Genomic DNA, 27,823 nt, shown 5'->3' on the forward strand with positions numbered 1-27,823 from the left:
ACAATCTATTGTCATAAACAGTTTTTAATTAAGATAACTGAAAGCACAAACCATAGTACCATAAGACAACAATCATTAAAGGCCAATTACAAGCTCAGCGATACTGAAATATTTAGCTTTAAATCTGACATAAAGAGCAACTTACAGTAAATCTTGTTTTAGGAAACTTAATGTTGGCACAGTGTAAGATCAACGACGTGTCGAACAATGACATCTCTCTTTATTCTCACAGTATGTTAAGAAAAACAAACAAACAACCTTATCGGGTTCTTCTACTATACTATAGAACATATTTGATATTTTATTGTACAAAAAATGTAAGAAAAAACAAGGAAAGACAAAAAAGAAGAAACAGCTAGAGAAAACTTCACAGAATTGTGTTAAATACACAACCAATATTTACTTTTCTTCAGAAAGCATAACATACGTATGGGAGCTTACTAAAATGTGAGGTACTGCAACTATGCCAGTCAATTCATTTCTACAGAGAAAACACAAACAAACACAGAATGTATCATGAAAAGATACTGATTGGTGAGCCGTTAACAGCCGTGAAGACATGATAAAGAGTCAAGAATCAAAAAATAAATAAATACATTATATAAGATGTCAAATTCTCTGTTAAATCATCCACGGTTACTCTACAGTTATGGTCTTGTGCTGTCCTCAAATCTGGATTGAAGCCGCGTGAACAAGGTGAATATTGGAGAAGTTCTTCCAGCTAAACTTTGCAATTTGTCTTTTGTGATTATAAATACTGTTACAGCTGGTGAAATCAGTTTGTCACCATTTTAAAGCATACATCTAACACTCCATTCAAGGAAAACATGTTGCTTTATCCTGCACTTGTATCCAACCATGCACTGAAAGTACTTATTATCACCACACATGTTGACGTTTTTCCTTTTCTCCACATAAAGCTGTTTCTGTCTCATTTATTGGATGAGACACATAAGGCTTTGATAAACATGTCACTGTGATTTAGAGAAACAGTTCGCAAATAAGCTCATTTGCCTTTGCTGCCGAGAGTTAAATGAGAAGATCAGTACCAGTCTCACGCATGTGTACGCAAAATAGCAGTGAATTAGTATAGCACATATTCTGCACATAGGAGACAACTGATTTAGGCTTGCTAGTTTGGTCTCATCATATTGTGATGTTTTTAAGTACACGTTGATTAAACAAGAAATAAAGAATGCTGATGTGATGCTGGTAGGTGAATTTTGTCACCTTTGGGCAGTCTTGGCATTAGCTCCTTATATGTGAACACACAGGTACATCAAGTGTAATGGGAATTGTTGGCCTTTAAAAGTATTTGCCTATGGTTAAAAGTGGTATAGATGATTAAGACGCTCATTTATTTAACAGAAGTGCCAATGGATGTGCTTTTCGTCTATGGAAAGAGTAAGTACACCCCTGGCCTCAGAAGCTATTTGTACTTTCACGTGACTATTTTTTTCATAGTACATGAAAGTGGTATCAAAATTGTCATCTAACTCACGGCAAAAAAGCAAATGCAGCAAAGTGAGACACTCCACTACACGGAGCGTTACTGCCATACCCTGAATTCCACTCATGGATTCCTCCTCAGAAATCCCTGCTATGGTTTTTGAAAACATGTTTTTTTTTGGGGTTTTTTTTGGGTTTTTTTAATATGAGAGAACAGGCACAGTCCCAAGAGTCTGTTTGTCTTTAAGGTTATCATTCGACTACAGAACGCCTCCTTTGGTATCACTTTCACTTGAGTGGATGAGAGTCCAATTCATTTAACAGAAAAGTAGGAGAATACTCTCCCTGCTCTCTTGCTTCAGACAGAAATTGTGATCCGTCGCTCTACACGGCAGATAGGTCGATACGGTTGGCTGAGTTGGTGCTTTTGTCCCACGTGTTCATCTTGGTGGGAGTTATGCCCTCCTTGTTTCCGTTCATCTAGATTATAAGTCAGGCAGAGATAGAGTGAGACTCAGGCATTTTTTGAGCTGAACACCTCGTTTTTCTGTTAGCAAATCTTTTAATGTCAGCACTCACAATGTCAGAGTTGAAGGGCTTCACATTGATGTTTCGGATGGAACTGCTGGTTAGAGACCACACTTTGGTTTTGTGTTTGAAAGCGGCTCTGACCTACAAGAAGAAGCAGAGCCACAGCAGACAAATGTCAGGGAAATCACCCAAAATATGTAATTGCTGCAACATAAAAGATTGCCTCAAAATACTGAAACGCATACCTCAGAGTTGAGAAGGCAATGGAACAGGAAGACAAAAAACCCCTAAAGAAGAAAAACAAAATTCACAAATGTGCTGCAAACAATTTGAAGAGGCAAAAAAAAAGAAAAAGAAAAAACGTAGTGAAGAACTTACTTGTAATGAGTTGAACACAGCAAAAATATAGAGGAATGGCAAAGAGTGTGTGTTGACAGCGAGAACACCAAAGATCCAAGAAATGCCTAGAATAGGCAGCAGCACAGCCACAGCCTTTGCAGTCAGCCTTAACACAAACCAAGAGATAACCATGCTTACGTTAGCATTTTTTTTAATGCGATAACATGTTTAGCAAAAGAGTTTGTGAACACAAATACACTCACTTGACTGCATTGGCATCTCCATGAACCTTGTAATTCTCTCCGCTGATGCGAGATATGATCCTGGTCACAGATATCAGAATACCTATGTTGACCTGGAGGATACATATAACACAGCCTTTGAATGTAATACAAAGCTTACAGCAAACACAGATAGTGTAAAAAGTGACAAATGCTAATTTTTGCAAATTCCTCACCACAATGACAAACAGAGCTGGTGCCACAAATGCCCAAATGGCTCCGTTCTTGAGTGACAGCCAACAGCTGAAATAACAAAGGCAGAGAGGCAAGAGCAAAAAAAGAAGGAAAAACAAAGACGTTACATTGCGTTCCCCCACATGCAAAACGGCTATAATGCTGTAATGTAAATATAGAATGACAGACCGTACGACTGCTAACCTAAAAGCTTTCAGACAGCATTGAAAACAGCTGAAAACAGTTGTTTCCAATTTCTCCTGCAGGTGATGTCATTTTTATGCGCTGGCACCAAACTTTCATGGAATAAAATTAATTCCACACATTCCCACATATGTATGTACTTTAATACGCAGGTCATACTCACTTGTCAACTTCCCCGTAACTGTCGAGAGCTGATGTTATGGACACCACACAGATTACTAAAGGAGAACCTGGTCCAAAGAAACAAACACGAATTCACTAATAGTATCCATGACTACATTTACCTGCTATGAGGTAAAAATGTGACCAATGGTCTCTTTGCACTCACTGTCTATGTGCGCTGTTGTGTTCAAGTAACAATGAGTGTCCACGCAGTTTTATTTTATTTACTGTATGTAAGCTGTAATTTAGTTTGCGTAAAGCTGCAGACTTGATTTTTCATTCTCTGACTTTTGACCTAAAATTCCAGAGACAGAACTAAAGATATCAAAACTCCACTTTTATCAGAGCAAAGCACTCCACAGCCCCGTGGACTGGCATGGGCCTGTGGCAGTTACTTGCTGCCACTCAGTAGTGGTTTATCTACTCTGCTGCTAATTGCTCACTTCCTTGAAATTACCCCTTTTTATTCTGCTGGTTAGATCTCTTGGCGTACCGAGCCCAAGTTGTTTAGCACTCTTCGCTGTGAATAAACCTTTACTTTGAAGGAGGAAAAGTTCAAATATTCAACAGCCTCTATCACAGCAGTTAATTACGAAACAAGTGTGCACTTTTGGGCATAACAGCTATACTTCTATCTGTCCGACAACTCTCCAGCACATAATTTGCAGCTGGCCACACAAAATGAAAAATTACTCTGGCCAGAAGAAAGGAAGTCATAAAAAAAGAGAAAGGTTTTTCCACTAATGGGTTCAACATGTAAAAGAGAGAATATGCGTTCCCCTACAGCTAAATGTAGCATGTCACATTCATTTTATCTGTCCATCCAACTCCAGGTCACTGAGATCGAGTTAAGCAAATGTTATACTGGAATGTACTGAAACACTTTAATATTGTCATAGTGATTTGTGTTTTTGATAAACAGTTTTTTAAGGTGAGTTTAAACAGTAACAGGCAAAAAAGATAACCTTAGGGAAAGGTTTTACTGGAATACTAACACACTGCAGAAAAAGAATGACGAGCAGACTCACCCCAGCCAATGCCGTAGTAGTAGAAGTGCTTGCTGCCCTCAGAGCCAAACACCTTGACCACCATACTGTAGAGGTGGAGGCCCTCAACCAGCATCCAGGCGAAGGCGCTCAGGAAGAAGAAGTGAAGCAAGACAGCCATTACCTTACAGGGCAGCTGCAACAGGGGACAAAACCAGAAAATCTCTTTTAATGTTCGTGTTTTCTTAAGATTTTTGAATTTTGTTCATTATTTATTTACTCTTAATTTGACCTTGAAGAATGCTTAATATTATTAAGCATAATAATTTATATTATTAAAACCACTCACTAGTTTCAGCTTCAGTATCAAAGAGGGTGCTTTACTGTGTACTTACCGTGCCTGGGTCAAAGCGAGCACTTATGAGAAGTAAGATCTCTGCCACCAGGATAGCAAAGGACAGGTTGGCGTGGATGTGGTAGCGTTGGTTGCGGATGGTGCTCACTGACCTGCGGAGCAGCGAATAGATTACATGTACATGTCTATGGATTACATGTGACCCATAGATGAATTACAGCACAATTAAAATGCAATATATAGAAATACAGAGATTAAAGGTATCCATCGATTAAGACTGCAATAACTATATATAAAGCACCATTAAGTGTTGCATGACAGTAATTGGTTGATGATACTCACGACAAGACTGCAAAGGTGACCAGAGTGATGGCAAGACAGAAGATGGAAATTGAGCAGCCAACGTAACCGATGGTTGACAGTGCCACCCTGTGGCCAGTAGTGAGCTGTTTGTAAAGACACAAGACCGTCAATGGTCAAGACAACAAGAAAAAGCATTTTGGTCTTCATGTTGAATCAGTACATAACACTGTATCCCAAAATTCAAAGTTACTGTGTAATTCAGCCAGACTCATCAGTCTATGGACATCTATCTTATATGATTTTATTGTCTGTCTGTTTACATGCCATTTTTGAGTTAAAGTTGTTGTTCCTGTGCAAGACAAATGTGAAAAATGAACATGCTTCAAAAGCTAACTGTGATAATTGGGTTTTCAGCATGCGCTCATCCATGGCTTACGGCTCAGTGCATCAATGTTTTGGAGTTCAGGCTATTTTGAAGGTTCGGGTTTGATTCTCCATTAACTATCTACTCATGTGCCTTGTCATTACAAGGGCAGAGGAGTCACATGGACCCAGAAAAGGGATATGCGGGATGTTCCCTCACAGTTGAGGGATGAGGCAGCCCACTAATTAGAGACTTGCAGAGGGAAAGTATAGCATCAAATGGACTTCTGAGCTTTAAATACAGCGCTGGTTCACTTAGCTGCAATACGAGGTCCGCTTTTCTATTTAAAGGAGCCATCATGGATGCTGACCATACTCCCATGGCACATACTCATGGATAACAAAGAGTGAGAATGTAGTGACATTGTACACAGGGTCGCTGTACATTTAGGCAGATGATGCAAATGTAATACTGTGCAGGACAATGTTCAGATGGTACAAAATAATGAATGCCACCCCAGAGGATTTAACCTGATTGCTTTCTGGCAGTTTTTGTGGTCCCTTGAGAAACTGTATCTCGAAGAATAGACCACTGACCTGTGCAGTGACCCAAAATAACCACACTTAATCATAGTTGTCCTGAGAATTTCTTTGTAAAACCATCAGTAAAACTTACAGTGTGTCTATGCAGGCCTGCTTAAAATTGACCCACAGGGACTGAACGATAAATTGTCCCAGACTCCAGTAGAGGCCTCTGGTTAGTAGGTTGTAGTGTGGTAAACCACAGCATCCTGTCCAATTATGTTCCTACAAATTCACTTATTTTGTGACACAGATACAGAGGGAGGGGTACACTGTTGAATCTGGCTAGTGCAGAGGGACAGAGCTTCCTCCCACACATCAGCAGGCTAGCCTACGTTTTGCATGCCCGAGAATGTCCTGCAAGAACTGGACACTGGAGTCAACAATGGTACCCATTCACTTGAACTAAAAATTTCAAGCACATTAGCCAAAAAATAAAAAAAATAAAATCTGGCTCTCTGATCCGCATCCACATTGCACGTGCACATAAGTGTTATCCACCTGGCCCATTCGTGCATTAGTATTTTTACATTTCATGAATATAAAACTTTAAATGATTTTTTTTTCCCATTAAGCAGTAATCTTTTACCAAGTTTTCAGTGCAAGACAACAGCCTTACTGTGGTTTCTTTTATAATGGTGGTCCACAGCGCAAATGCTTTTTGGGCAACAGAGGATTTCTTCCGTTGTAGTACCATGAGTGGCCACTGTGAAAAATTTGGCAGTAAAGCTGATGGTACCGCCATAGCTAGCTCCCTAATGCCATTTTAGATTTAGTTGTTTTAAAATGTTGCAGCGGAGGTTGTGTACTAATAAGAAACACTTTCTCTTCTTCCTTCTCCAGCAGCACAGCCACCTGTTCCACCACGAGCTGCCTTTTGCCCTGTTTCAGAGAACCCACTCCCGAGGAAACGTCTGACACTGAAAAATGGGTGAAGCTTTAAAGAGGAGCCAAAACATCATACCTCCAAGGGCACGACTTGCATGAGGATGGCAAAGTTGGTGAGATGGTTGCACAAACACACGGAATAGGTCATGTTTCCATCTGAGCGCACACAGCCTTCATTGGACCACACGCCCTCGTTAGAACTGAAAGGAATGACAAGCGGGTATGATTCACAGAGAACATATCTTCAATTTTACAATCAGAAAAAGTAAAGAAGGGATCACTCAACATAATCCATTGTGGGAGGCACATGGAGAAATAGTTTTGCTGACTTTGCTGGGGCAATCTGACAGGGCAGCATAATAATTCACATTTTTCATGAGTTTCAAGGAAAAGGGGAGTACGAAGAGGAAGCCTTTGAATCTAACTAAAACACACTCCCTTTTAAAATGATTTATGCTTTCTAAATACAGTTTTGGCTCCATTTGTCAGATCACCATCTTTTTACAGAGAGCAGTTGCTCAACTTACAACAAGCTGAAACGGCAACACACGTAACACTGGATGTTTTTGATTTGAGTGAGTAAAAGGAAAACTTTTCCACCTTTTCTAAACCAATGCTCGGCAAGACGTGAGCAGAGAATGCGCAAAATAAAACATTGTTGGTTCAACATTTATAACATGAATAACTGACACACATCCTGTATTTAAATTAGAAACATCGACCCACCTGTAGTCCAGGAACGCACAGTAGAGGAACACTTTGTTGCTCTGATTAAGTACTTGGTCCTGCTGTTCTTTAGTCTGGAAAGGAATTGTATAAATAAAAGCGAACTTGAATTGCAAGGAAAAAGTATGTGATACAGGAAAGCTGTTGCTTTAATAATTTAAATACTATTTCAGGATCTTTTCCTTAATGCTTAGCTTTTCTGACTTCCTTTCTAATGTATATGGTCCTTAGTATAAGCATAAAAAAAAATAATTGGTGCTTAAATGCAGTAAAACTAAAGAGATTTGAAGTCTCACTAAAGGAAAGACAAGGCATATCAACACTCAGCAAAGGTGGTTAATACACTGAGCACTAATCCCTACTGTCTTCGCGGATCGTATCTGATTATAAATCACTTTTTCCATGTCTTTCCTTAATATGAGATTGGGAGCCTCCAGAGGCAGTGAGCTAATGGCTACAGCGCAAGAATGCAGTAATTGGGGCTTGGCCCTGATTTCAGGTCAAACCACTACCCTACTCAATCTGTCATCTGAAGAAAACAACACTTCCATTGGCTCGTTGGGTGTATACTGAGAGGCTACGCACCTCTTCTCGTTCTCTGAGCCCCGACTCTCAGACTGAATAAGTATATGATTAGATGGACTGTGTCTGCACTACTTCCTTCTGGAAAAAGTGAGAGCGAGAGGGAAACTGACAGTCAGGCTGTCTGTTTTCTGGCCCATAGGCTCCGTGATTCATATTACAAAGCATAGCACAGTACCTTGACTTCATTGTGCAATCAAATCACTGCTCTCATTCTGTCTGTTTTGCACATGCAGCTCTTTAGTCATCAAGTATTGTGACCCCTGAGATGAATGCAATGGATATTCATGTGGCCCATTAGAGTCGGCAGGTCCAAGTCATGGGAGCGTCTTAAATGCAGCCCGTCATCACCAGCCAAAGGCCAGCTTTGAGGGACTGCAAGCAACCCTGTGGGTGAATTTACTGCTCTCCTGGGGACTTTAATAACTTACAATTCTTGTTGGGTGTAAATGAAAGCAGATGGAAGAGAGACAAACTGCAGCTGGCACACTGTAAGCCTTGCATTACAATGTCACTCTTGCTCTTTCTGAACCTTTAGTGTTCCTGTGCAATGAAGAAAGACTAATGATCCATAATAAGCCCACAATGTAAAAAAACCTGCCTCACGGGAAACACTACATCATTAGCCAGCCATGATATGCACCAGACACAATCTGAAATATACATTAACTAACAGACCATCACACATACAAAGAGCACTGTTTGGTAAGGTTTCCGCTCTAGCAATCTGTTTGTGTCCATATCCAGCTTGCATTTTCCGGGCTGACATCTGAGGAGAGATGCAGGAACCTGAAAATCACTGGTGAGCATTTAAATGCACTCAGATATCTGGCCCGGTTTTGAGCGCATGCTGTTGTTTCCCTCAGTGCCCCGAGGCCTCGGCTACTACCAGCCAAGACTGCAGCTGGCGCTCCAACTCTTTATTAACAACAGAAGGCTAGCAAACACTGCCCTGGGAATCACTTTGAGCCTCGTGTAAGGAGAGCAGAACAGAGAGGAAGATGAGAGAATGAAAGCCAGTGACAGGAGAGTGATGAAGAGTGGCAGGCTGATAAAGGAGAAGAGTCTGAAAGAGACAGGCTGATAAATCATTGATAGTCGAGGTGTTTCTGGTGCCTCTATGTTTCAACATCCTACGTGGTGCAGCAGTCAACCACAGCTTCATCTATAATACTTGTTGTTACTGGACAGTGGATTTCACAACAGTTATACTAAATACTAAATAATCACCAGATCCACCAGCAGCTATTAAACAGGGAAGAAGTACTCACGTCATTTGCTAAAGTTCAAGTACAATACATCTAAAATATTCAATGATGAGTAATTGCCCTGCCTTCAAAATACCTAATTATGAAGAAAAGTGGAGTAGATTAATCAGCAAAATATACTTAAAAAATCAAAGAAGCCTCAGGGTCATGCTCACAAAGGTCACATGGTAATGGCAGTTTTGATAGATGATTAATGATACAAGAATTTCGTGGCTTGTCTTGACTTCAAATAGCTTAAATGATTCCATCTGAGATCTTTAAAAGTGAAATCTGACCTTCTGTAAACTGTAAATGCCTGAAATATGTCTGACAAGCCAAAACAGACTGGCAACTATCTTTAACAATACGTTTTTGTATTTGACAGGTTTATTCATTTTCAAATGTAGATTTCAAATCCATGTGGAGAGTAAAAAGTGCATTTCACAGTAGTCTCTGCGAGTCCACTGGCAGCTTTTACATCTTGACCATAGGAGGGTAAAAGTACAATAAACTGCGACGCAACTGTTTTGGAGTCATCATCATAACGTGCCAGTGTTGGCTAGCGATCCATTTATTTATTTATTTTACTTGGGTGGGGTTACAGTCACTGAGCAGTGCTCAAGCTAAGTGCGCTTGCTTTGCCTCCAGCTGTAGAGGACTGTTACATTTACTCAGCAACTGAGAAATCATCTTGGCTATTTAATTTCTCCCTCTCCTCGCCCGGCAGACAAAAAAAAAAGTCTTTACAAACAAAACTAATCATATGCTACAGTTTGGGGTTTTGTTTTATTTTAGGGTTGTATTTCCTGTTTTGTAGTGCAACCTGTAGCCTCCGTTATTTTTATATCCTGTCCTTGTGTTGTTTTTTCCACTTTTCTGATTGGGATTTTCTTTTGGTTTGGGATTTTTTCTGATTGCTGTTTTCTTTAGTTGGATCTCCCTTTTGTTTGAACTCTTACTGGATTTACCTGCTTTACTCTGCAGCTCCTCTTATCATCAGTGTGTTTCACTAATGTGGCTTTGTTATTTGTCCTTTGTCTTTATTATAAAAATACAACGTCACAGAAACACTTGCAGGCATCACAAAAGCATATAAGGCTCCAGACCACATGATAAAATGTGGCTTTGATTATCAAATTCTGTGATAAATAGATTGATCTTGATTAACTGCATCACTTATGAATATTGTTTCTTACTCGCATGTTGTTTTAGCCCATTTTGCTCCCATTTAGTTGTATTAGATGGAGGCACAATGACGAGAACCCAGTGTTTGAGTATATGGCTACATATGGCACATATAAGGAAACAACAAACTTGTATGAATTAATTTTACAGTGAATTTCATACTCTGTAATTCCAGTTGAGTCACTAGTGAACTCACTGTAAAAACGTATTTGCTCATTTGAAATAACAATGGATCATTTGCTACTAACTCCAAGTTAAGCATTACATTCCGTGGCTTTTTGGAGCTGTACCACCAGCGCCTATATCTGTATTACCTAACAATAAGATTTACCAGCTCATCCTTTGGTTCTTGGCTCTTCCTATCTCAGTTCATACGTGATGAGAGGTGGTTAACACCCTGCAGAAGTTGCCAGTCAGTCAATATTTTGTTTTGTATATTAATGTTGAAGTTCAGAGAGCTGAGTGGCATGTCTTGATGGCTTGCGAATGGTAACACACATCTTCCAGGCATTCACATCAACATCATCATGAGAACCCCTGACTGCTGTCTGATACTTATCCCTCTAAACCAAAGCAAGCCTGTCCTTTTGCTTTTTAATGACTGCGTTGGGCCTTTTGGGTAAAATGACGAGGGATGAAAATAAACACTTGCAGGCATCACAAAAGCATATAAGCCTTAGATGACACACACAACCCAGCAATTTCTATAAAAGCAAGCCTCTCTGTCCTCCGCGGTGTATTGCGGATCTAGCAGAGCTGAAAGCCGAAGCCTTGCTGTGGCTGAGAGAGCTTCAACAAACACTGACAGCATATGTCTCTGTAAAACCCAAGATATCAGGCAACTCCAGGCTGATATAAATCTCAGCAGTTGACAGCTGGTCCTCAAGTAAAGTGCAAATAAAGAATAGATGGGGAAAGCTGCACGCCACCCATCATCCTGGTTTCAACAGCCAACTGGACTAGAGTTCTTTCTAAAATAATTCATTATTCACTGAAGTAAAAACTTTGAATTCAGCCTTGTGTTCACCAACAGTAACAGTAATAATGTGCTTCAGTGAAACCAGTAAAACAATAGGGCACCAAAAGGGTATATAAGAAATATTTCAGCTTCAATGGACAAAAATTGGGTCCATAATGAAATAAAATCAATCACATCAAGTCTGAGCTATAAAATAAATGATATAGCATCCTGGTCTAGAATTTATATTAGTCCCACTCATTCCTTCCACCTCTGGTACATTGCTATGCAGCTATGAGAGTAGCCAAATATATTTCAGGAGCGAATAAGTCTAAAAAAGGTTTTGGTTGTGCTAAATTTAAAAAACCGTGAAAATCTATGCAGCAGTGTGAGGGCAAGGGAGAAGAAACCTTCTCCTTTTCTCCCTCAAATATTCCAAATATTCCAGATCACACAGAGACAGGGTGTGATGTGGACTGCACTTTCAGCATTTGGTATAGATATCAATTTTACAGCGGCCAACAGGCTCCATAAAAAGACTAAAACTCGCCAATCACATTTCATGCAACTATAAGACAATATTAAAAGCTAATACCACATTTCTTCTTATGTGCCTGAGCTATCGACTGTCTGTTGTTAAATTTAGTAAGGGAAGGAAACACTTTATTGCGGCATGTCTGGAAAAGTCATACAGAGGTATGGGGTAGTATTACTCAGTCCAGCACACTAAAGAGAAAAAAAAGTGACCTAGAGCTGGAGAAAAATAATTGTGCATCGAGCCGCCTTGAGGTCAAATGAAACTACAGCGTGTGACACAGAATGTGATTCTGACAGAGCACAGATCGTGTTGTTGCATCAGGGCTTTTTGATCAGATTCTGGACTTTGGTTGATCCACATACCGCATGCGGAGTAAAATTCTGAATCCATGCAGCAAAACACGACTGGCCTTGAGTGAGATCATGCTGTCAGGGGAAATGTAAAAAGACGTGCAGCTGTGGTCTCAGCTCAGTCTCCGACTTCGACACAGAAAACAACAAGACATGGTGATATTCACGCAGGGTGTGAGGAAATATGGGGACAATCAAACAACCCTAGAAGTTGCAGTGCTGTTTTTTCTTTTAAAAATAACCTCACATGATAAAAGAGAGTTCTGCATGAATTCTTTTGTGTGTTTAACGCCACAGGCTTCCATATGGGGCCACTGTAACTATCATGGCCTCTTTCCGTGGAATGTATTTGCATCTGCGAGCTAAGGGAAGGCCTTTAAAGCAATGAAGGTCCCAGTGGAAAATACACTGAATGGTAAATAGAGTGATATTGAGTGATAAAACCTGTGCTAATGTATTTGCTTTGTGTATCATCTTTTGAAACATATCAAGAATGAAGTTACAAAAAGAAACACTTTTTTTGTGAGAAGTTTCCAAAAACCTAAACATAAAGTTAAACATTAAATGTGCATTTCAGTTACAAGTTTGAATTTTGTTGCTGCTTTTGCAGCTGACATCAGGGTCAATATTTCACAAAAGTTAAGAACTTTTAAAGACATTTTTACAACATTTTTTGTCACGGTCATGTGGACTGAAGTATAGCAATATGACCCAAAGATTTTTAATTTACTGGTTTAAAATTTTTATTTCTAAGATACAATGATTAAGCGATAAAAATAGACACTGATTGATTTTCTTTAAATAAATTTCTTTGATTGTTTGATCAACAGAAAAGTGATAATTTAACATTATACAACTAATAAGATCAGTGTAATCCAGAGATGAACAAGCAGGAAATTTTTATTTATTTATTTATTTTTAAATCTGTGCAATGCTTAAATATCTGAAGCTTGTGTGATATAGACTTGGCCTCCTGTTCACAACAATCCCAAGTTTAGCTTAGGGTGTGTAACATACAGCATGCAAGATAAAATAATTCAGCAAGTGCTTAATTTGAAGGCCTTCTTTTTCTGTTTTGTCCGTATCTTGCCTTTTTCCCCTTGCAACTACAAATCCATTCTCTAAAAACAGACAAAAAAATAAAAAAAAGCCACATCAAAAACTCCTGTGGCCGCAGATGAGAGGTTTCTCTGAGGTGGCGGTCGAGAGGTTAGATTGTTGATAGGAAGGGGCCGCTAAATGGGAGGAGCTGCAGAGGGAGTCTTTTGGTAAGTGAGGAATAGCATTGGCCAGACCTCCATCTGTAATTGATCAGTATATTTTGGCTCACTCGGCTGAAGTTTGTGTGAGCGTGCTGGTGTGTGGATGGGTGTGGGTGGCTGGTAGAGCAAGAGAGGAGGAGGAGAGTCTCTGCCCGCAAGGTCTAAGCTGGGCGTGTGCTGAGAGTTATAAAAAGACTAGCAATAAAGAGTGATTACTGTTATGTCAGAAATGACCGATACCAGCATAGACTTGCATGATTAAATGATTGCGGGTGTGCATATCAGAAAGGGCTAAATAACCTTTAGTGTGTTTATTTTCAAAGTTACTGAACAATAGTCCATTATTTTCAGCACGTATAGGAAGCTCCAACAAGTCTAGACATCTTTGTAATCACAAGCTGTGCATTTTCCCTCTCGGCCACTGACCTCTGTACTCACTTCCTACCAAACACATGCTCATGTTCCTTAAGCGATGGAGCTAAGGGTTCCTGCTAAATGGAAAATATATGTTAGTCATTAACATATATATGTATTTACAATCACTTGAGGGCTGGTGATGGGGAGGTTGAGTCATCCTGTTAACCATTTTTTTAGTTTAATATGTGATATACCGTAGCTAGAAGCCACATTGTTGTGCTGGTGGGTGTATTTTGGTTTGGTTAGCTTTGGGCAGAGCCAGGCAGCTCTCCTTCTGTTTGCAGTCTTTAGGCTAAGCTAAGCTAAGCTAAGCTAAACAAGTTCACTAGCTCTATTGAAAAATGGACAAATGCTCCATGATATCACCCATAGATTTACTGTTTCCTTTTTTGGAGAAAAGTAGTTTTGAAGCTCAGTGTTATGGCCGCTGCCAACATCACTCTAACCAATTCCCAACTAATTCAAAAGCTAACACCCTCTGACGCTAGCCATCTCTCCCCCAAAGCACCCATTATGTATAACTTAAGCCTTGATATAAATTAAAAGTGTAGTTATATTAAAATTCACTCTCACTTGTGTCTGCTGTAAAGTTGGACATTTTAAAACCGACGTCTATGAGGACTGACTCATTTTTGAAGCCACCCTTAAGTGGATGCTTGAGGAACTGCAATCTTTGACACTTAAGTGCTGGCTTCATTTTTCAGCTCTGGAGGTTGCCACTTGCTTACATTTAACAACGAGAGATATACAAGTGGTGTGGATAATAAAATGTACCGATAAACAATTCCTTTAAAGTAAATTATTTGTTGTACCACAAATGAAATAAAATAAGAGAGACAGATAAAGTAGAGACCACCTGCACGGTGCCCATCTGTTCCAGCTGTCGCCTTCTTATGGAGCGGCCAAACTAACACACTACTTTATAAGCCCGTAAAGTCAGGCACTGTTGTCAAAATCTGTTTTTTAAATCCTCCCAGTTCTGACCCTATAAATGGACTTGCTCATGTAATCAGTCTTTCCATTCATTCCCTTCATACCATTAGTGTGATGCTTTGAAGGAAGAAGGGGACAGGGAGGAGGTGTCTGCCTTTTTATGTAAGTATTAATGTTTAACTACAGACCCCAATACCTCCCACCCTCTTTCTTCTCCTCTTCTTCTCTCATTCTACTCTCTCAAACTGATCCGGAGTCAGACAGCGGTAATAATTCACTGATGGAGCCAGTGTCCAATCAACACCACGGCTGAATGGCGTGAGAAAGCATATGGGCCTCCGGCAGCCTCGATAACACCTTGTCAGGGTATCAAACCCGCTCCATGCCACATAAAGGGTGATGGCGGCACCTCGGCTCTGACTGAGTCAGCTGGGAATGGCATGACCTCACCGGGCTGTTTCACTGAGCTCAGACAGCATCAATCCACAGTGCAAGGCCACTCAGACACTAACCACATAGCTTGACCTTGGCTTGAGTGAGTTGTACCTGCCATGACGCAGAGCTCCGAACAGGCTGTTGACTCTATGAAACCATTGTATGGTGGGTTTTTATTTTGACAGGCATTAAATAAAGGAAATGGATGAGATTTGGATCTGAGCCATGATAGCAGACACAGAACTATAGATGGCACCTAGGACTTGGTGAAGCCATGACAGCATGAAAAGACGGATGAGAGGGCTGACACATTTCTGCTTCAAGCACACCAGCACCCCCCCTGGGTTTTAATGAAGTCGGTGGGCACTTGTCTATAAACGGAGAGGTCAGCTGCAAATCACTTACTCTAGCTCAATGAACAAGTGTCATGAGAGGACATCGTTGAGGTTTAGCTAACTTGTGTAGGCAGTAAAGTCCAGCATAAACAATGATGGGGAATGTCTGCCACATGCTGTGTGAGCTGCCCTCCCAGCCTACAAGCAAGGGAAGTGATAAATATCCACTTGCTGCCAAAGGCATTAAAGCTCCAAAAATAGTCACTTTTTTGACTAAATCCAACCACAGGTCTGTGCGGCAAACCCGTTATAGCAAAACAACCCGTTTCTGGACGCACTCACAGCCAAAAGTGCTGTCTGCCAAATTACAAAGCAGCTCCTCAGCATAAATCATCATCTGAGCTATGTTAAGTTGAAATGTGCTGGCATGCTGTGCTCCAATCAGCATGAGTTAGTAATAGGTATAACAACTTATTTTTAATAGGGTAGAAAGGAAAGAATGTAAGAAACCTGATTTATTCTTACATCAGAGGCAAAGGCAATCCAACTAAAATAGAAACACCTTGACTCAATAGACAGCAGAGCTGGTGAGCATCTCCAGCACACCCATAACAAAGGAGATTGTAAGCCCTCTCCCATGGTGTCTGCTAAAACAAACAGAGTATTCATTGTCACAGGAAGCGGGCCAAATAATTACAGCATAAACATTTATTTCACCAGGGAAAATGAAGGCAAACAAAGCAATATTGCCATGGTTTCATGAAGCTGCACGAGTTTCTGTTTTTATAAGTCGGCAACAAAATATATTGGTGATTCACCTCAATAGAAAGTGAATTCTTGGAGGACTTGTAAATTAAACAGAACTACACTGTGATGGGGTTTGTTAACTGCCACATTAATGCTATTGTGTGATCATCTAAAAGGCTATTAACATAATTCTTTGTGATGAAAAGAATGGCTTCAAATCAATGCGCAAAAAAATGTAAAAATCTTCACGGCTGTGAAGTACTAATGCAATACACATGTTTAAGTTAATTTTCATTACGCGTTTCAAATGCATTTCCCATGGAAAACTGGCAAAGCCCCTGCCATAAAGCACCGAAGGAAAAATATGTTGTATGTAAAAGAAAGTTATTGTTCCTTTCAAAGCGCCCTCAGCTTGCAGTTCAAATATCCATAATCAGCTTGCTCTCTGGAAGCCACATGCTCCACAAGGGAAAATTTAGGCAGGCTAATGAAAACCAAAATAGGCCCTGCTCTTTGTGCTGGTGAATGACCAGCTGCACAAGCCTCAGTATGTGACAGACACTCATCTTCTTACGCACCAAAAATAGAGCTGATGGATTTCATACGGGGAGGATTCAGCTTCTGTAGCTACACTCTGACCGTGGCCCTCTTTCCTCTGATAAGGTGTGTGCCCCACACCCAACAGCTGGGCCTGCCAACTGGAAACTCACTGTCCATGTATTTGTGACTCACTAAGAAAGTAAATGGCTGATAAAGACATGAGTCAAAGGAGGATATTTTATGGGTTGATCCTTACCAAGACATGGGCGAGGACAATCCTAATGAGCGGTGATCCGGAGAGGTTGACCGACAAAGCCGGTAAAGGCTCCACTTTCAGAGAGATGAGACAGCTTGCTACCTGGATTTTGTGATCCTTGAAATCCACAGCTTCATTGATCCTGAGAGGCAAAAGGCAGAAAAGACGCAGACAATGTAAAACATTAAAGGAAGGAAAAAAAAAACAGAAGCAACACTACCGATAAAAATATAAAAAGAAAGAAACTGAACCCAACTGTCTCTGTAGCCAGTGGATAGACATGTATGGACAGACATGAAGAGATAGTTGTATAAATCATTAAAAAAGACTCCAGTGCTCCAGTTAATAGTGTAGTATCAATAAATTATTGTACAACAATGTAATTTATTGTGTTTTTCACACAGGACCAGAGCAATGGCATTCAGATGGGTCTCAGATCTTCCGTCTTTTTAATGAGTAACAACCAGCTGTATTGCATTAGTTCTTCAACATCAACTGATGTGCGACACTGGGATCATAAAGCATCATCTCTCTATCATGATACAGAAGGAGCTCACCCACATAGAGGGTTGGCAGAGGCTCACAAACATCTTCAGATGTACTGCATCGTATTTACTTTAATTTCCATGAAGAATATGGTGGAAAAAACGGGTTGCTTAATTGCTGTTATGTCACAATTTGTAAACATAAACACTGCAGCCGAACTAGAACAAGTTGGTCCAGCAATGAGACTATAACTGAAGGGGGATGTGTAGGGCTAATAGCAGGGTGTATCAGTCAGTGGCGTTTGAGTGGTGAGATGACAGATAGGCTAGAGGCACAGATAAGGCTTTGGCCCCAGGCCTCAGCTGTTCTGTGGTTCAGGAAGCAGGGGCGCCTTGGTGCCAACGGACCTGATTCCCACACAGGGAGTACAAAGAGAGAGGATTGAGCTTGTTTTCTTTTGAAGCGCCAGAACAGAAAGCCAAGAATGATGAGAAAAACAATGCACTTTTTTCAACACTGGGGGTTGTCTCATCCTCTTACCTGGTCTTGACAGGGCTGATCTCTTTGTAGTAGTTGTGCATGTTGTGGTAGAAGAGGCCAACGATGGTGGTTTGAGCTGAGAAAAAAAAGGAGACCACATACAGATGCCGAATATGAAAGAAATGGACAGAGGGCCGGGAATGTGAAGCGTCACTGCTAAAATGCTCACAAAGAAGGGAAGTTAATTAACGCTGCCTTGTCACCGCATGCTGGCACCGGCAGACTAATAGGACAGCCCTATACTCGCACAAGGGTGAAAGAGAGAGCGCCGCAAACCACATGGATTATGTGAAAGCTTATGAAACATTTACATGACTTCACCGGGACAGCAGGAGGTCCCCCTCCCCTGATTTGACCTATCACTCGGCTCGACTGACCCCACTTCGCAAGATAAAGAGTAAAATTGGAGGAAATCTGTAATGATCCTGTTCCTCCTTTCAAAGGCTTTGAGTACAAGACCCGCTAACTAGAACAACAGAAGCCTGGAGATGTCAAATAAATGTTGCTGCGGGAGAGTTTTTAACCTTCCAAAAAAAATGATTTCAACAGAATCCCCCTAAGAGGTTACCAGGCTTGTACAAAAGAGAGAAAATAATAAAGTGGTCAAACACAACAATGTGTAGCCCTCTCTGTACTTAATTAGTATATAAAACCTGCATTTGGAGCATTTCATCCAGCCAGGTATCCAGAGCTAAGAGCTAATTTGATCCTGGCTTTAATGTGTCAGGCTATAACAAATATTCCATTTCTGATAATAGTCCTTGAATGAATTATTAAAACGGTTTATTCTTTGTGTTTGTTCGGCAATACAGCGCGTGCAGCAGCCAGGTGGAGCCAAGGGAATCTGACCTGAACACAGAGTCAAACAAACAGAGTTTTAAAGCCCACTGTAATTACTGCTCTCCTGCTTTCACTCCGCTATGTGGGTCCATTCTTTTTAATGACGGAGGAAAGTGGAGAAACAGTGCTCTCTCTCTCATTCTTTCTGTTTTGAATAAAAGGGTAACTGCCAACATTAAAGTCATAGCTGGATTTCTACAGCGCACCATAAAGCCACACAAAAGCTCCCAGGGCACTCCTGTCCCACACTGTATGCTGTGTTAGTGGTCTTAAATCTTAGCATAATAAATTACTTGCCAATAACAACAGCCTCCCAGCTGGACAATTTTCTCTTGGCAGAATCTGTACACAACTAATGTGAAGTGTTCACACTCAACCTAGCTACTATTTAATACTGAGAATCCTCAAGATAGAAAAGTTCCACTTTACTCAAGAAATGTCACTGTTTGCACTTACACTGCATGGCGAACGCCTCTCCAGGCACAGAGATGTAGTTCTTGCCTTGAGTGGGGAAGCGGTAATGCTGCAGGTTGAAGTTCTGTGGGAATTTCATCAGCGAGTAATCTGTGGAGGTCACGGGTCAGAAAAAGTGAGAACCGTTGAGAAAAACAAGCTGAGACACCAGCAACGAGACCGATCTGCTTTGTCAAGGGTGGATCAAAGATATCACGCTATCTCAGATACACTCCTGGGAAAAAGACACAAACAAGCTTGGCGGCAATCTAAATATTATCCGTATTCAAATTTTGTATAAGAAAATAAATGGAAAACACCCACACCCGTAAGAGGGAAAAGGGACAGAGCTGACTGCTGCTCATCACATGCGTCCTCTGAATCAGAGAGCTAATGATGAAAGACTGAGTCCACATGAACTACAAACAATGAGTTACAAGATGAAGAGCTAGCACCATACTGACCCGCTACAAACGATGTTCCATCCAGGGAGATGAGAGAGTTCGGGCTGGGCTCCAGGTTAGTCACCATATGTTCCATCACTCTGTCCACTGTCTCGATCAGACCGCTGACCACAGGGGTGGACTGCTGCACAACAACGACCCAACAGGAAAATGTTCACAATCAATTCACAGCAGCTGCTTTCCAGTGTTCAGAAATGATTCATGCTAACCTGGTACTCGGTGTCAAATCTTCTCACCAGGGTCCCAGATTGTGTATTAGAAATAATAGAGGCACTCTGTTTGAGTCTACTTTGCTTTACAAACTGGTCACAAAGTGTCATTAGGGTAAACTAAGTTTTTTCGACAAGAAATGTATAACATGAAGGTATGAAGTTAAAAAAATTTCTGCATTTACCAATCAGGAAGGTACAATAGCATAATCCCTTTGGTTGCATTGTAATATTTGCTGGATGTGGTGTTTAAAGAGCTTAATAGTAATAATACAATTAAATAAATAGAATTCAATTGAATTACATTAAGTATAAATAGCAGAAAACAACAAACGTGTTGTTTGAGTGTCCATGCCAAAAAAAAAAAAATAGATTGGCTTTTATACACTGAACACTGTATCTAGTGTCCAAGTTTGACGTGAACATCTGTTTCAGCTTCCTCCAACAAAAGCAAGCATGTTTGTCCTAAGCACATAAAACCATGTGTTTGAACATGAGAGCACTGAGATTTGGCCGGAATGACTGTACAGTACAGGAAACAGCAAATTTACATTTGAGGCATTGTGTTGTAGAGCAGAACTCTCAATTTGCGACGCTATATTTCATACTGTAACTCTGTGTGGATAAACTGCCAGGTGCCGTTACTGTTGCTGGCACCACTTGTGACAAAAATATACAGTGTAAAAATGGATCACTTAAGTGGTTTGGACTAAACAGATCACCAAATTGCATATGTTACATAACATCACGTTCTGCAATTGCACAACAACAGTGTGAACCCATTTACCTCTGGTAATCCTGGAGAAGACAGCACTTCTTCCACACTTTTGAGAAAAGCCTGGGTGGAAGAAAATGGACATCATGGAACTGTTGCATCATATGCACATGGGTGAGCACTGTGTCTGTGTGTGAACTGGTTTTGCAACTGTAACATGTGCATTGGACTGCGCTCAAAGACCTGTGTGAGGTTGTTGGCAGTGTTGTGAGGAATGGTCTTATTTGGGAGTGCCTTCAGGAAGCCCAGCATTGGCATGGAATTTGGGTCCTGGGAGCTTCTGACCTCCTCTTGATCACTGCTGATGACAGGAGGACTCACTTCAGTGGCTCTCTGGGGAAACGGCACATCAGGCATCAAATTAGTTTACTATCAGGACGCGACATTTGAAAGAACACCAAGTTCCAACATACACAGGATGTTTAGTGATTGAATTCAGGGGATACGCTTTAGACAAGTGACTCATAATTACTCTTTTCCATCCGGGTGCCCTACAGAGAGACATTTTGTGTGTGTGGTGTTTAGCAGCTTTATCTCCAAAGCCCTTCAATAAACAGGTTGAGTCCACATGTGCTCTCAATATCCTTTTCTTTTCCGTTTATTACTGAAAGGAAACGATGCAGCAGTAAGACATGAAATGTAGCTATTGGTTCAAGGCCTTCATCTCACCTCTATGATGACCTGTGCACTTATATTAGCAGAAATAATTTCTGGTAATTCCTCATCACCATTTATGTGAGGCTGTATTTGTAAAGAAAGTCTAGATAGTTATATTTAGTATTCAAATTTGCTCTTGCTGACCAAAGAAACCTGAAAAGTCATAACTGACACACTTACGACTGTTGGTGAAGTTGAAGTGACTTCTTTGGAGACTCTAGGCGTCGTGGCGGAAACTATGGGCTGACCTGGAAAAGACAAAGGCCTCTTTTAAAATAGGTTAGGAACCACACTGTTGACCTGTAAAGATCATTGTAATAGCCATTCCTTATCTTTATTTTTTTTTTTACATTACAGAGTGATGCCTTTTTATTATTTAGTTATTAGGTCCTTTATTAAACCTGACCAGTGCAGGCTGCTGCGCTGCAGCTGGATTTTATCACCATAAAGCTCACGAGTGACTGCAATTCCTGGACATGAAAGGAGATAGATTATAACCTCCACAAAACTGGGATAAGTACCCATATAATACTATGTCATTAGCTTCTGTGCAAAGGTTAGATACATTTCACGTCATTGCTGTCATTTAATAACAACAACACTATCTATAGCTGCTATAAAATTACCATATATGGACATACATAAGAGGTTTCAGTCTGAACCATAGCTGCTCTTCTTTAGTTCAATATAACATTTTATATGCGTGCTCTGGAGAAGTAAAAATATTTTTCTGTAACCATAACAGTCAAGCTCCATGTGTCTGGTAATAGTCTGTGGAATATATTGCTTTTTGTAATAACTCTGGGGAAGAAATCTAGGCTGTGTGCACTTTATGTTTCACAGTTGTGTGACCAGTTGAAGGTCTATCTGTACGCAGTAACAGTTTTCATAAAATATTACCGTACATACAAAGAGCGAGGGATCCTCACTATAGTCAGTATGAACAACATGAGATTTAAATTATTAGCTGAGAGGTATGTTTCGTCAGATTTTAAACATGTCTCAGACTACATTTACATTTCCTAATCTATGATACAACATGCGCGTTTCTAAATTAATTCATTCTCAGCTTCTTACCCATTTATGGCGCTCTACTGACCAAAGAAGCTTAAGCGAACAAAAACAGACGCGAGTCTGGGGTTTTTGTCCTAAGAAGTTGCAACCTGTCACATTAATTCAAAACGATTTGCCCCCTGCAACTCAACATGCCTCCGCAATAAATACTTATAAGGCAGAACTATGTGCACCATGGCACTAATATGGTGAAAAGCTCATGAAAATGTTTGAGCAAAAAGAGCCACTTGATAGGGAGGTGGGGTACACTTGTGAGGTTGAATAACTTTTTGTTATGCGTGAATGCTGTAGACGGAATGCAGTGAGGATAAGGACGGAAATTGCTTTTTAACCCGTTTCCTCAGAGCTGAATCAAACGGGAGGAAGCCTCTTAATAGAACTGCCATGTCCTAGAATTACGGGAAATACTTTCCAATACAGAATGATGTCCTACCTATGGCTGCGCCGTAGTACATCGAGATTTGTGTAGGTGAAAGTGCCCTTTCCCAGATGACAAATTCATCAAAGGCCCCTGTTACGTAGTGACCATACGCCCTGTTGTTGCCAGTTCCAATAACAAGGTCGGGGTGGGGGTCCCCATAGTACTCTGTGACGCTGCCATCTGGGTCACCACAAGTGAAGGTCCCATTGATGTAGACCTTCAGACCATCCTTCTTAGTCCATGTGAAGAGGATGTGCGTCCAGTAGGGCCCTGAGAGAGGAAATCAAAAATAATTTAATAGTGCAAGTGGATTATTTCGAATTGTGAAAACAGTAACGTCATGTGTGGCAAATGATGTGTCTATTTATCTGATGCGGCCATATTATATATTTGGGTCAACACCAAATGGAGTTACTCTCTCCTACACAATACGCTGCCCCTGTAATACCTTTCCGTAGTCCAGCCTTTTCTTCCTTTAAATATCTTTGTCACCATGTAGCACATTTGATTAACTCAAGCCTAGGTGCTAGTTTGGTAGACACGCACAGTCTAAGAAGTGATGGACAACAAGAGAGGCTCAGATGACCAATCAGAGGAGACTGGGCAGCCTTAAAGAGACAGAAGCTAATACAGGCTGTTTCAGGCAGAGGGTGAAAGGAGGCGCTGCATTTATGCACAGTATGAGAACAATCATGATATTTTCAAACATGAAAGGATGTACACATATACAGACCAGCTAACGGCTCTGGGAGCTTGAACAATAATGTGCTTTGAGATAAATGCTAATCTCAATGTGATAGCAAGCTCATGATGACAGTGCTAATATAGTAATGTTTTTTTTTGTTTTTTGTTTTTTCGTGAGTAATCGCTGTGTTCTGATCTTAGCTAAAATATCTTAAATGACCAGAACAAATCAATTTTAGCCATTTTTGTTGGAAACTTTCTACCAGGTCCACTGGATTGCTTTCGCTCTAGTTTGACATGGTTGTTTTTATGGTAAAGATCCCGTGTCGTGCTTTCAGTGTGTTTTACTACACAAAGAACAAAGAAGTAAATGAATGATGAGGATGTCCCCAAAGACAAGCCGTTCACTGTCTGAAAACACATCTGCTAGAAGAGAACAACAACCAAAACACATCGTTTTTTTTTGTGGTTACAACACAAACCAAACCCCAGACCCACTTTTTAATGCTCTCCCTTTATGTGGAGAGATTTCTCAGTGTATAGCGTAATATTCTCAGCCTTCACTCACGAGGCACAAGATCACATGGCACGAGAACAACAAGGTTTGCTCAACCGGCCTGAGAACTTCTTCACGACAACAGACTTTTCCTAAAGTTTCGACATGTCACACTGTGTGAGAACCAGATGACGTTTGATTCCCCGTAACCGGACCCTCGAATCCAAATTGAGTTATGACGCCCGTGAACACAACCTTGAGTAACTGCACCAAAAACAAAGATGACAGAAGACATTTGAGAGCAAAGTACTGATTGGTTAAAGTTCTACGTAATGTTGACTCTCACATGGTTTATTCCATTTTGTCAAAACACTTTACCAAATCATTTCATCTCATTAAAATACAAATTTAATCAGCAGCAAGGAATTCAAAATATTGGTCACTTTTAATGTGTTTCACATCTCATCTTACTGGTCCTTTTCTAATCACCACACATTATTTAACGTAGGATGGGAAATCACTGTTTCTTGTGCTAACAGTATGTTTATGCTACAGCAAAAGATTTATGAATTTATGAAGTTTACGTATATTTGCCAAATCATCTGTTTGTGGCTACATCTGCTTACAGTTAACCAAACCATGAGTGCAACTAAGAATGACTAAGAACTTATGGTATTTTAAAGATCCAAATACATTCCTCATGGGTGCTTGTGGAAAATGTAAGCGACAGAAAACACAGAAATGCAGAGAGAAATCCACTCACAGTACCTGGAACGTCAATGTTGGCCTTCCATCTGTGGTTGTTGCCTCGAGTATAAAACTCCACGTATCCTCCATGGGGGTTGGTGAAGACCGAGAAGCCATTGGAGATTACTTTCCCTCCAGAGGCGATGGCAAAACGGGAAGCTGGCTCATGGTTTTTCCAAAAAAAGGAGAAGGTAATGCCTAGAGGATGATAAATAATCCATTTTAGCCTCAGCTGAAACAATTTGAAAATGGTTTGTGTTATTCCAAATTATATTATGCACAATGCACCGTGCACTCACCCTCGGGGCCGCACAAAGTAGGGTCACTAATGCAAGAATTCTGGTAGTTTCCAAAATGAAGAAAAGTGCCACCGTTATCGCCGTTCAGGAAGATGCCCTTGTTGACCATTCCTTCAACAATGTCTGCGACAAAGCACAAATCACAAACTTTAATTTATTTGAAAGTAATGAGCAGTGTTTTCTAGTTAGGAGGCCCGTTAAGCCGCTTTATAGTCAACTAATAATAAATTTGTTGTGCAGCTGATGAACATGGGCGTTTTACAGCTTTCTTGGTATCTTATTAAACCACTCAAAAGGCAATAAACATTTCTATTTCGCCTGAAGCTTACGAACAATAATACATAATTAAAAGAGCATTTCTCATCTTGTGTTTTGCGAGGACAACAGAATGCATAGACAGAAAAGTGTGAAATGCTCAGCTTAACGTGTGGAGAGGACAACAGAGGGCAGTGGGTGATGCACAAATGAATTTGAGTGAGAAGAAAGTGATGGATCCTCACCTACTGTTGCAGAAATGTTAGTGTAGGCAGAGTCATTGGTATACACATAGGAAGAGTTATGGGAAGAAGGGAGCACAGTGTGGTTGTGGATTCTGAGTGCTGGACAAGACAACAGACAAAACAGACAAAAAAACACAGTGATTCACACCAATACAGGCAACATAAGAAAAGACAAAAGGTGAAAAGGAAGACAATGTGAGGGACGTGCTGCACAGGTATGAGACGGAGTGATGCTTAGTTGCGTGCACGATGGCAGCACTCAGAGAGAATTAGAGTGACTCCACACACACATCATGCTCAAGTCTATACCTGATCCCTCTATAACTTTACAACTTTTTGACAACTTTTTTGAAAATGACATGAGGAAAAAAAAATATCAGCAGAATTATAATCAGCCTTTTACATTTTAATCATTTACGGCCAAAATATGGAATTCTGTTAGTAAATTATGACAACATTTTAAATCATAATGTGATATATCATCTATAAAAAAAGAAAAAAAAAATTCTGCGGTATATTAAAAAAGCATTATTCTTGCAGCTGGAAGGTGGGTGGTGAAAAATCTGTTTGCCATGCACATACTTATGTTACTCCCGTTAACATAACCTGGTCTGTTTCCAATCTGGTCCCACAGTTCATGGATACCGTCCACGGCGTCGAGCGGCCAGTAATGTGAGGCTGTGGCCAACACCTGCAGGCCTGGACGGAGAGTTCACGCGTAAACAAGCGTCCAGAAAAGCCTTTCGTCTCCAATCAAGCTCAGTCTCATTACTCAAAATGTATTTTCCTGGCACTCCGTTTTTGGATTCGGAGTCCATTGAAGATTGACAATAATGAACCAAACAGCTGTAAAAGTTGTTTATGCAGCAGAACATTGTGATAAATGAGAAGAGCGGTAAACAACTCTATAATATCCTCTCACAGTGGAAGGCAGCAGATAAACACACTGTTTTCACTAATTATGTTTCAGATCTAATATGTAGCTTTATATGGTCATCTAACCATAACCAGCTAACCCAATTTAAAACAAAAACTAACACACAATCCATTCAAAATGTATTACTACCTGGATGCTTCGCAGATTGCACCACTTGAGCATAAACCTGCAAAGAAATCAAATGTATTTTTAAAGTCTGCCATGCAACAGATAATAAGTCTACTGAGTGTGTTTTTTTCTGAGCATACCTTAATGCAGGAGGCAAGAGCTGTAAAAAGGTGAATTCGCAAATAAAATTCCATAGCTTTTGGGAAATGAATCATATGCATACTTCTCTAAAAATAGTTAATTCCCTGCATAATGATGAATCCTGGAGGAGTCACTCATTGTTTCAAGAAGTTGGTGAAGAAAGTCCTGATCAGTCCATTTGTCCCAACTTGGAAATGGGAATAAATAAAATAAGGATTAAGTTTAGAGCTCTGCTGTTAGGAAGAAAAACTTCAGGAGTTCTCCTGTCATTATAAAATCTCAAGTCCAAATTCCACAATTGCTGTAAAATCCGTGATCTTCCTATATTGGACACGCAGTGGTTTCTTTGAGTTACTGTGCGCGCATCTGGATGGAGTAGAGAAGCTTCGTGGAGGCGAAGTGAGTTGTTGGACTGAACGTGGGAACTGCAAAACGTGATGTCATTTTTGGATCTTCTGAGGAGGGGCGTAAAACTTGTGCGTAAATGGCATTGTTTGTGCGTAATTGGAGATTGCGCGGGGAATGAATCAGATCAGGGCTTCCACTGTGTGATCCAAAAGCACATGTTAGCTAGTCTTGTGACTCTTTTCACGATTAGTTTGCATATTCGGTTAAATTAGAAGGCAACACCCGGGATCTCTGAGAGGAAAGGAGATGCTGTCGAGGATGGGCGGTTTCTTTGTAACGGTCTGTTGAAAGGCAATTAGACCCAGAATCGACTGATCGCACTGATGGACCTGTGAGCCTGCTATGTAAAATAAACATTTTATAAGTTTCATTTTAACCACTTATAAAGGAAAATTCGGTAAACACGATTAGATGAGACAATACATTTAAAGTCCAAATAAAAAAGAAAAATGTCAA

General features: G+C 40.4%; 1 protein-coding gene across 4 annotated transcripts; it reads right to left on the minus strand.

Moving 5' to 3' along the window:
• Positions 1-8: 8 nt before the first annotated feature.
• Positions 9-27,795, minus strand: adgrd1 (adhesion G protein-coupled receptor D1). Of its 4 annotated transcripts, XM_084551486.1 has the most exons (26): positions 26,959-27,795; positions 26,840-26,876; positions 26,356-26,472; positions 25,774-25,872; positions 25,274-25,396; positions 24,996-25,172; positions 23,060-23,317; positions 21,733-21,800; positions 21,079-21,228; positions 20,908-20,958; positions 19,912-20,035; positions 19,451-19,558; positions 18,155-18,230; positions 17,129-17,270; positions 7,344-7,417; positions 6,694-6,817; positions 4,824-4,927; positions 4,522-4,633; positions 4,169-4,322; positions 3,142-3,208; positions 2,777-2,843; positions 2,583-2,674; positions 2,359-2,485; positions 2,226-2,267; positions 2,029-2,121; positions 9-1,929 (listed from the first exon to the last, which is right to left on the minus strand). In XM_084551486.1, exons 1-26 carry the CDS (start codon positions 27,037-27,039, stop codon positions 1,834-1,836), a joined length of 2,763 nt encoding a protein of 920 aa, XP_084407612.1. In that variant the 5' UTR covers positions 27,040-27,795; the 3' UTR covers positions 9-1,833. The 4 variants fall into 4 exon arrangements, with proteins under 4 accessions (XP_084407612.1, XP_084407613.1, XP_084407610.1 ...); XM_084551487.1 differs by lacking the exon at positions 25,774-25,872; XM_084551484.1 differs by having other exon boundaries at positions 2,583-2,843.
• Between the last annotated feature and the right edge of the window lie 28 nt (positions 27,796-27,823).

Source organism: Chelon labrosus, assembly GCF_963514085.1.
Source record: "Chelon labrosus genome assembly, chromosome: 9".
NCBI classification, from domain to species: Eukaryota; Metazoa; Chordata; class Actinopteri; order Mugiliformes; family Mugilidae; genus Chelon; species Chelon labrosus.